Below are 10,029 nucleotides of genomic sequence, written 5' to 3'. Positions count from 1 at the left end.
AACTATACTCATCCTCATCATCAATAAATAGACCTACTGCATTTACCCTCGTCACTACCACACCATGCATAATGAGAACGTAAAAGTCCATTGTTTATACAATTTCATCTTTTCAATATTCAACTATAGGCCTGACTATGATGTTGTTTTTATCCCTGTTATAATTTATTCAGACCTACTCACGGTTGGGCATCGTTGATATGGTATCTCTTCCTCAAGTCAACGCTTATGACGAGGAGAGAACAGGGTTGGGACTGACAAAATCATCGATGCAAGCTTTAATGAGCACGGCAGCCCATTCATAGCAACAAAGTATGTGATCCAATTATGACGGTAAAATGAAGATCGGGGGCCAATGATTATCCTCAACTATTTGGCAATGTATTCCTAGCCCTTTCACGCTATTTGTACACATTCTGGGGAGATCTGCTTTAACAGTGTACACATTAAGTTTTATTGAAAATTGTATGCAAACAAAGATCGTCCATTAATTACATAGTGAACCTCCTGGGTAGGCTACACCTAAGTAAATTCTTGACACAAGTTAAACACAACATCAACGTTTTGAATGTCCTTTATTTTAATTGATCTCATGGTGACTAGTTTAAAGGAATGTGACTATGTAGGCTATGCACCAATGTTCATCTGCATATTGAAAACATTTTCAAACAATAAAGCATGTGCATTGCATTATAAATGTCATTACATGTGTAAGATAATTTAATAAACTTTGGACTAAACATTACAGAATAAAGAATAACAGTTGCATTAAATTAGTAATTACAAACAATAATGCTATCATGATGTAGAAAATAATTATTGCACACAATTGACAGTATACCTTTGACTTGAAATGTTATAATGCCTAAATATCATCAAAATCCTGCTGAGATGCATTTAGCACATCCAGTGACATGCTCTTGACAATATGATCTTTACAAAGTAACAATATTATTAAGTTTCAGTTTAGTTTTAGTATTGGGATTAATTCATTTCAGTTTGAAAAAAAAAAAAGTATTCATAGCTTAATTGAGATTTGTAGCCAATTGTACTTGGTTTTGCATCTTTGCATTGCAGTTTTAGTTTAGTTTAAGTTTTTGTAATCATTTTCCCTTTCATTAAAATCTCAGTACACAAATTCATTTTTAGTTTCCTTTTTGATATCAGTTTCAGTCCATGATTATAAACGTGCCAGGTACAATATATTTTTCTTGATAAAATGAGTGTTTCCTGCAAAGAACTAATGCTATTTCCCATGTAATCTGATATGCTGTCATGTCAAAAAAATATGCATCAGAGAGGCCTATAGCCATGTTGCATTGATAACTGCTTCCTTATCATCACCCTTATCCTTGTCCTTAGCCTCTGTGCTTTCCACAAGAACTGTTATCATTGTAGACAGTGAAGCCTCTGGGTGTATGATTTTAACCAGGGGCAAGTTGACACCCCTCTCTTGAAATATGCGATTTTGCAGAGTCATAGCAAGCATTGAGTCAATGCCCAAGGCATAGAGGGGGAACTCTTCGTGTAGCTCGTTCTTGTCAACACCCAGTGTTTCACTGAGGAGAGATTTGATATATTCAGTAGGAGAAGATAAGGCGACAGTTGTATCTCCTCGTGAGTCGGACAGTTGATTTTGGCGGCGTGTTTCCTCCACCAAATCAATCAGACGGATGGTCAGTGCAACGTTTTGAACATTGTTGATAATGTTTTTGAAGTGAAACCTACACACTGCCTGTTGGGGTCTGTTTAGCATTAAGGCTTGCTCCAAACCTTCACGTATCTCTGCCACATCCAACAACATCATCCCCTTAGCTTCAAGGAACCTATGCAAATGGTCTTTGTTCAGCAGAAGACCAAGGTTCAAAGGCCCCCAGTTGATGGACTGCCCAGCAAGTCCAATATTCCGTCTATAATGACAGAATGTATCAAGGAATGAGTTTGCTGCACTGTAGTTAATTTGGGCGGCATTGCCAAGAAAGGCAGCAACGGAGGAGTAGCACACAAAGTAATCTAACTTGCAGTGTTTTGTTGCATGGTGCAGATTTAGTGCCCCATTCACTTTCGGCTTCATGACTTTCTCAAAGAGAGATTTGTCAAGGGCTTCAATTAACCCATCATGCAGGACAACTGCACTGTGGAAAACCCCTCTGATTGGACAGGAGGGGAATTTCTGGCCAATCTGACCAATTGCGTTGTGCACATCTTCAAAGTCAGAGACATCACACTTCATGCAAACGATGCAGGAACCGGTCTCTTTCTCCACATTGTTTATTTCCACCTGCATGTCTGGTGAGGGATTACCTCTGGAGAAAATGACAACGTGCTCTCCACCTTTCTGGGAAATGGACCTGACTGTTTCAAAGCCCAGCCCAGTCAGACCACCTGTAACAATGTACACCGCTCTTTTTTGGAAAAGCTGGATGGATTTCTGTTGCAAGGGAATATTGGAAAGTGCACCTCTGGAGTCCTCCTTGCCCAGTGCCACCACAGGAACCATCCTGGAGCTGAAGTAGGAATTTGGCTCGTCCAAAGGAAGGAACTCAATGCTTCCGGACGTCTGTCTTTGAAAAGTGAAGCAGTCGAGAACAAATGCCCTCCTGTGTAAGTGCAAAGACTTGAGCCAACGATAGACATGTGGCATCTGTGCTCTGAGTGACCCCTTCTGTAAGATGCTAGTCATCAGGATGTTCTGCGTGCAAACGCTATCCTTTTCACTTCTGACAACTGTGTGGGTGAGCAAGCCTTGGGTGTGGGATTCACCGACAATGACAACATGCGTCACTCCAGGAACATTTACAACTTTTGCAACCAAAGACTCATCAAATGGGGGTAGAAGGACAAATGCATCTATTGCATCAACATCTACAAAAACACCATTGCACTGTGCTGCTTCATGAATACCCCATCCAGATTTGCTTGCTGTCAGAGACAGGACCTTCAGTAGAGCTGAGTCACGAATAGAAGTCACGATTCCTAAAGTTTTCTTTTGTTCCTTTACTCTGGGCAATGCTCTGTTCATGATCTCCCATGCCAACAAAAAGTAAGAAACACATGGTGTCTCTTTTAGAAATTGAAATCTCTTTGTCTTGTAGCAAGCCTCTTCAGGAACAATCATCTTTGTGGATGCCACAACTGGATAACAAGAGACAACTTGATCTCCCACTTTCAGTTTGCGTACACCCTTCCCTACAGCAGTGACAGTACCATTGAAGTCTAGAGCCAGAACATTGTGGCTGTGAGCATCATGTTTGCTCCAGTAGAGTGTCTGGCCAAAGTTCAGGTCAGAGACGCTGACGGGGAAGTAGTCAGAGGAATGAACGCACATCTTGTTGAGCTGAATCTCAACAGTCTTATCAGGAATGTACTGATTCTCAAAGTCAGAGGGAATGGCAGACAAGGTAGTCAGTCTGTATGGGTCAGTAGTCTGAAATGTGCAGGGCTCAGTTGTTGAGCAGACTTTCCTTTCAGAGCTTGGGCTCTCCGTTTTTTCAAGGGAAGTGTGAACCATGTCAGGCTTGAAAACCAACCCGTTTTTCACCACCAACTCAGGGTACTTGCGGCATGGATACGATCTTAAAATGTGTGACAGAGCTTGGATGTCGTCAGTGGACATGGAGTTGATGTCGATCCACTGAAACATCAGCTCATCCATCTCTGCTACACATGACCTAATCATGCCAGACAGGGCAAAGCCTGAGCTGATGTGGTCAACTGTGGTTTCTGCTGAGCGATAGGTTATTGCTCTGATGGAATTTGTGAAACGTGTGTCTCTCAGTTCTAGGATGACCTGTCGGAACATCTCACAGCAGTTCACCATGTTATCCAGAACACTCTCAGATGTATGAGCTGTGAGGTCCTCGTCACCCCACACAAACAAAACCTCCTTAAAGTTCTTCTTTATGTCTGTAATCTTGAGGTTGGCCAAGAGTGTGGCAAATCCATGGGTCAGGATATCCTTAGCATGTGTAAAGGAGATGTATTTAGATTTTGAACTCAAGTGCTGTTGCAAAGACCTCGATATTCCTAACTGGTCAGAGAAAACCAAGGCTTTGCGACCACGAGAGGATGCAATGTCTTCAGAGACGACACGGAATTCATTGTGGTAGAAGTACTCCTCAAGTACAGCAGCGTGGCTCCCTAGGTACTTGATCAACACATCCCGAAGCTCAACCAACACCCTGCCCTCTTTGTCTGCGAAGCAGCCACACACCTCAAACTGACGATCCTCCACTTTAGTGGCTCTCAGATAGATGATCATCTCATCTTGCAGGGGTTCATTTACAGTCAAGCTTCCAATTCTGGCTGGGAACACTGGCCTTCCATCACGTACATTGGAAACAATAGGAAAAAGTTGCATCAGGTAGTCTAACACTACGGGATGAATGCAATAGTCATGCAATTGAGGCAGCAACTCCTCAGAAACAGTGACAACTGAAATAGCCTCCCCAAATTCATCCCCGTAGTGTATATCCCCCTTGTTTTGGAAAACATTACCATACTGAAATCCAGTGGCGTTCAGGTCAGAGTAAAGCTTCTCAGAAGTAATCAGTAGCTTGCATCTCTTGTAGATGGAGCTCAAGGAAATGTTTTGCTCCTCAATCAGTCTCTCTCGCTTGCACACAACAGTGCCCGATGCATAGGTTGCAGTAGAAGACTGCATTTTGAAATGTGTTGTACCTTCAACATGCTCGACATGCACTTGAATCTCGGGTGCATTCTGTGTGAGAACGAACGGGCTCAGAAGGTCAATGCTGAGTTGCAGGGTATTAAGTGGAACCTTTGGTTTGACACTTTCCAGGGCAACAGTTAAACCCAGATCAGCATAGAAGGCGCCTGGCAAGAGAGGGACACCATTGTTCTTATGTTCCAGGAGGTAAGATAAAGATGGCGAAGACAGATCACAGCTGAAGCCATTGCCGTCACTGGTCTGGCTAAGCGCTTTGTGATTACTGGGCGTCCCTTTCTGCATTTTTCCATTGATAACCTCTCCCTTTTTGCTGTCAAACCTATACCTTGGAAAAGGTGTTGGTGAAGTCTCACACCCCTTGTAGAACTGGTCCCAATCGACACAGACTCCCAGCTCAAACAGTTTGGAGACGACAGAAAGCATTGTCTCATGATCTTTCTCTGGTTGCACAGAAGAGATGACTGTGATGTCCTTTCCGAGAGTCTCCATAATGTTCCTCTGTAAAGCCCTTCTGGGCCCTATCTCTACAAAGACCACATTCTTCTTTTGGTCGGCTGCTGACCTCACCGCCTGCTCAAAAGCAACAGGCTCTCGGATGTTCCTGGCCCAGTATTTCCCTGTCGTGAAGTCTGCCTGTTCCACCTCCTTCCCTGTCACTGTTGAGAACAATTTAGTTTCTGTCTCATTCACCTTCAAATAACCAACCCTGTCCACTATTTGGGCAAGGATGGGGTCCATCATATGGCTGTGGTAAGCGGCAGGAACGTCCAGGATATGGAGGAACAGAGTTTTTGTCTTGTCTGACATGCTTAACTTCTGGTGGAGACTCTTAATAGCATCTGCATCACCGGAAAGGGTGCAAGACTGTGGGCTGTTGTATGCAGCCATGCAAATCTTTCCAGAGTAATCTGGAAGCATCTTCAAGATTTCCGACACTGCCATGTTGCTAATCACAAGCATTTTTCCACCTGTCACCATACCCTGTAAGACGCTGCGGTGATAAATCACTTTCACAGCATCCTCAAGAGACAAGAGGCCAGAACAGTGGGCGGCAGCAACCTCTCCAACAGAGTGCCCAAGAACAGCGTCAGGTCGGACGCCCCAGTGCTTCAGGAGACTGGCAATGCCAACCTGAACGGCAAAGAGCAGTGGCTGGACAACCTCTGGTTTTGAAAAGTCACCAGCCTCAGACTCAGCCTCCAGTCTGTCTATGATCGTCATGTTATTGAACCTCTTGAAAATGCTCTCAACTTCCCTGACCTTCTCCCTGAACACAGGTTCCTCTCTCAGAAGCTGTTTGCACATGCCTTGGTAGGTCACACCATTTCCACAAAAGACAAACACTAACCTTGGATCTGAATTTGAGAGGGCAATGTTTTTATTCACCGTCAATTTCAGTTGATCTTTCAGATCAGCCAGAGTGGAGGTCATGAAAGCCCGCCTGTACCTGTGTTTCAAGTGGCTTCTCCTACACGCAGATGTGTAGACGAGACTTTCTAGGTCAAATTCGCTGTTTTCATCTATCTGCTGAATTGTGTCCTCCATCATCATATCAATCGACTTGACGGAACTTCCGGATAGGACAAAGCACTTGTGAGATTTCCTACCGCTCTTTCTAGGAGTGTGAGTCTGCTTGTATTGTTTGACAATAGCATGTGCATTTGTTCCACCAAAACCAAAGTTATTTATTCCTGCAACCATAACAGCATCTGACCACTTTTCTGGTTTGGTTGGAACTTTCAAATTCAGGGCTTTGACATCTATACTGGCACTGTCCTCAGAGTAGAAGACAGACGGTACAATGGTTTTATACTTCATCATCAAAAGTACCTTGATCAGCCCTGCGACTCCAGCTGCAGATTCTGTGTGGCCGATGTTGCCTTTCACAGAGCCGATGCGGAGTGTGTCTGAGCCAGGAGGTCTGGCTGTGGCGACCACTTTGGAGATGCTCCCTGCTTCTATAGGGTCCCCAACTGGGGTTCTAGTCCCATGAGCCTCGATGTACTGGACATTGGACAGGTCAGACGCAGAGTAGATGGTGCGCAGCAGCGCCTCCTGTTGGACCATGGACGGCTTGGTGATTGGAGTGACCGAGTGGCCATCTTGGTTGACGGCAGTTTTGCTGATGATGCCCCATATTTTGTCGTCGTCCTTGAGAGCCTGTTTAATAAAGGTTCATGTTTGATATCACTTTCAACAATTTGTTCATTTAATGTGGCTCAAGTTTGAATAAGGATGTTTCGCCTCTTTGATGACTGATTTTACATATAAAATACATTACTTGTTTCAATGGCTTTAACAACACAATCCCACACCCTTCTCCTCTGCCGTAGCCATCTGCTCTGCTGGAGAAAGGTTTGCTGGTGCCTTCAGGTGAGATCATCTTTGCTTTGCTGAGAGCAACAAAAAGCCTTGGGTCTATAATACAGCTGACGCCCCCGCACAGAGCCATCTCACAGTCACCTGATAAGAGGAAGCCAATAGAAGGCATGTTACAACTTTGACTTGTCTTGTATAATCAATCCAAGGTTATTGATGAATTTCCCAAGGCTACGTACACCGGATAGAACATGTACTTTAAGGCCTACCTTGTATTAATGCTTGACATCCTAAATGAATAGCAACCAGAGAAGATGAACAGGCACAGTCAATGGACAGTGAGGGTCCAGTGAGATTGAACATGTAGGAGACTCGATTGGCTGCTATGCTCATAGCCATGCCAGTGCCTGTGTAGTGGTTGATATCATTTGGGCTCCTCTGTGCAGCACAACTCTCATAATCTCTGTTCATAAGCCCTTTAAAGTAATGCAGACACAATCAGTACATGAAGTGTGGCCATACAAAATTGCCTATACATTTTAAATGAATCCTTGTTAAAGCTGGTAACTTAATTATCACTTACCCATATATACTCCTGTTCTGGTCCCACTTGCCTTTTCCATTGGCAGTCCAGCATTCTCTAAAGTTCTATATGTACACTGAAGAAGGAGTTTGTGCTGAGGGTCCATTTTTTCCACTTCAGGTTCTGTCATACCGAAGAATTTGTGATCAAATTCATTAAACCTGGGAACAGTAAAGAAAAAAATATATATGTATACCAAATAATAGTTCATGTCAGAATTTAGAATGTGTGTGAAATTCAAGCTTTTGAATGTTAATAATTAACACAATATGTGTAGTATACTAAAGTATTTTCAAAAATAAATTATTTTGAGGTGTAAAATAAGACAACTGATGTGCCAGTCTGTTAACAAAATGTTTTACTTAACATTTAAATGACCTTTCAAATATGTTCTTTTCTTCAAGGGACAAGATAAGATAGGACATACCCGTCAATGAGTGCGGCTTTTTGCGTGCGGGATGTTCCTGTTTTGTTGTTGTCTGGGTCATACCATTCGGAAATGTCAAATCTTTCGTTTGGAATTGGCACAGCACAGTTCTTACCCTCCAACAGCACATTCCAAAAATGTTGGAGCCCCTCTCCTGTCAAAATCATAAACTCAACATTTAGTAAATAACTATCTCATTGGAATATATTGAATGTGACAAATATAATAATTTACAAATCTCTGATACATAATAGTATTTAAAGTAAAAATAAATGTGTACCTCCTGGAAAATTGCATCCCATGCCAATGACAGCAATTTCATCTTCATTGTTCCCCATATTGACCTCACAGTGAAATGATGCTGTGGATCAACGCACAGACAGTATTTTACCAATATGCATCAAAATATGTCATCTAAATAAATAAACAGGCACTTGCTCTAAGTTTCATTGCAGTATGTGACATTGAAGTTTGAGCAAGAATTAATACAATTAATAACCAATTCAACTGTATACTTTAGACTTACCTTGTCTGCAGTGAATGCTGGGTTGGTACTGAAAGCATTAGCTTGTTACACCTTTTTATATATGCGTTCAACTTTTCTTTAGAAATCTATCAGATGCTTTAAGCTGCCTTGTAAATGATTAACAAAAGTTTCCTATATCACAAAAAGTAGAAAAAATGTGTCACCTGTTTTAACTCAAAGGAAGACTTTTAAGAGGAACAAAGAAGTTAAAAGCAAATGGGGTTAATGAAAAAAATTTACAAAGGCATGTCTGCATAAACTCTTATCACAGTCTTTGCTCTCTGTTCTTAAAATACATTTAATTGATGTTTGGAGTGAAGGACTATTCTCAACATTTCAAGTCTTTTGCATCACAAAAAAAGGGTTGGTATTTCCAACTAAATAACAAAGAACAGGGGAAAATGTATTTGGAACTTTAGTTACATATGCAGCCGTCATGGAAACCTGACTTGAGGTTGCTGATGTGTCTGTTTCACTAAGTGAGTCATAACTGACTAAGTAAGAAAAGATAGTCGACCTTATCAGTGATAAGTGTGATAAGTTATCAACACCGATTCCTAAAGAAAAGAAAATACCGGATGCAAATTATTACTGCATGTAATCTATACCCTGTCTTTTAAAATGTTGCATTGTAAAAGAGCACATCTCTCTTAAATTGTTTGGTGTGTGACAACAGCAGTCTGTAAACTTACCCAGAATCAAAAACGGAGCACTTGCCACAGTCGTAGCGAAGGGCATCCCACAGTAGAGCAAGCCAGCTGCCTTGAAGCGATTCCTTGTGCTTCGCTGTGCGGCCCCTTACGACCAGGGAGATGCAAACATTTAATGTGTGTTTAGGCCACTATTGATGATTTACCCTGATCATATAATCTGAAATGTTTCAGTGTGAAGTGTTTCAGGTCTCATAACCCCAAAATAAATTGGTAAAAACATTACATCTTTACTTTTTGTGATACAGGAATCATTTGTTAATCATTTACAAGGCACCTTAATGTATCTAACAGGTTTTAAGAAAATGCTGTCACTAACAAACCAGCATTCACTGCAGAAAAGGTGGGACTGAAATATGTAGTTGAATTGGTTATTTACTGTATAAATTCTTGGTCAAACTTCAATGTCTAAAACTTAGAGCAAGTGCTGTGATTGACTGTTATTATATTTAGATGACATATTTTGATGCAGTTTGGTGTGTGAGGGAAGGGGGTGGGGGTGTTGCAAACGAATAACTTATAGTATCAGACACCTGAAACAACAAAATAAAGTCTGTTGAAGTTGATCCAATTGGAGAATGTATAAGGTGGTGTAATCCAATAATATGGGAAACAAATTATTATAATGAATACAAAAACTTATTAATTCTTAAAATGAGATGAGATAATCGAAGCATTAAATATAGAGCAACGCAATTGTACAAGGAAACAAGAAAATAAAAGTACTGTTCCAGGAAGTAAAACCCATCAATCAATGCACATACTAACATTGGC

General features: G+C 41.6%; 1 protein-coding gene across 1 annotated transcript; it reads right to left on the bottom strand.

Annotated features, from left to right (window-relative positions):
* Nucleotides 1-579: 579 nt before the first annotated feature.
* On the bottom strand, nucleotides 580-7,181 carry LOC124470359 (highly reducing polyketide synthase cnsI-like). Its single transcript, XM_047024200.1, has 2 exons — nucleotides 6,972-7,181; nucleotides 580-6,850 (listed from the first exon to the last, which is right to left on the bottom strand). The coding sequence occupies exons 1-2, from the start codon at nucleotides 7,179-7,181 to the stop codon at nucleotides 1,304-1,306; spliced, it is 5,757 nt and encodes a 1,918-aa protein (XP_046880156.1). The 3' UTR covers nucleotides 580-1,303.
* Nucleotides 7,182-10,029: the final 2,848 nt, after the last annotated feature.

This window comes from Hypomesus transpacificus, chromosome 8, assembly GCF_021917145.1.
Source record: "Hypomesus transpacificus isolate Combined female chromosome 8, fHypTra1, whole genome shotgun sequence".
NCBI classification, from domain to species: Eukaryota; Metazoa; Chordata; class Actinopteri; order Osmeriformes; family Osmeridae; genus Hypomesus; species Hypomesus transpacificus.
This window is presented reverse-complemented; position numbering and strand designations above follow the sequence as displayed.

Coding starts and splice junctions, on each gene's coding strand:
- LOC124470359 (XM_047024200.1), bottom strand. CDS start 7,181: ATGCCTTCTATTGGCTTCCTCTTATCAGGTGACTGTGAGATGGCTCTG. Junction 6,851..6,971: donor TGTTAAAGCCATTGAAACAA/GTAATGTATTTT, acceptor TTTATTAAACAG/GCTCTCAAGGACGACGACAA.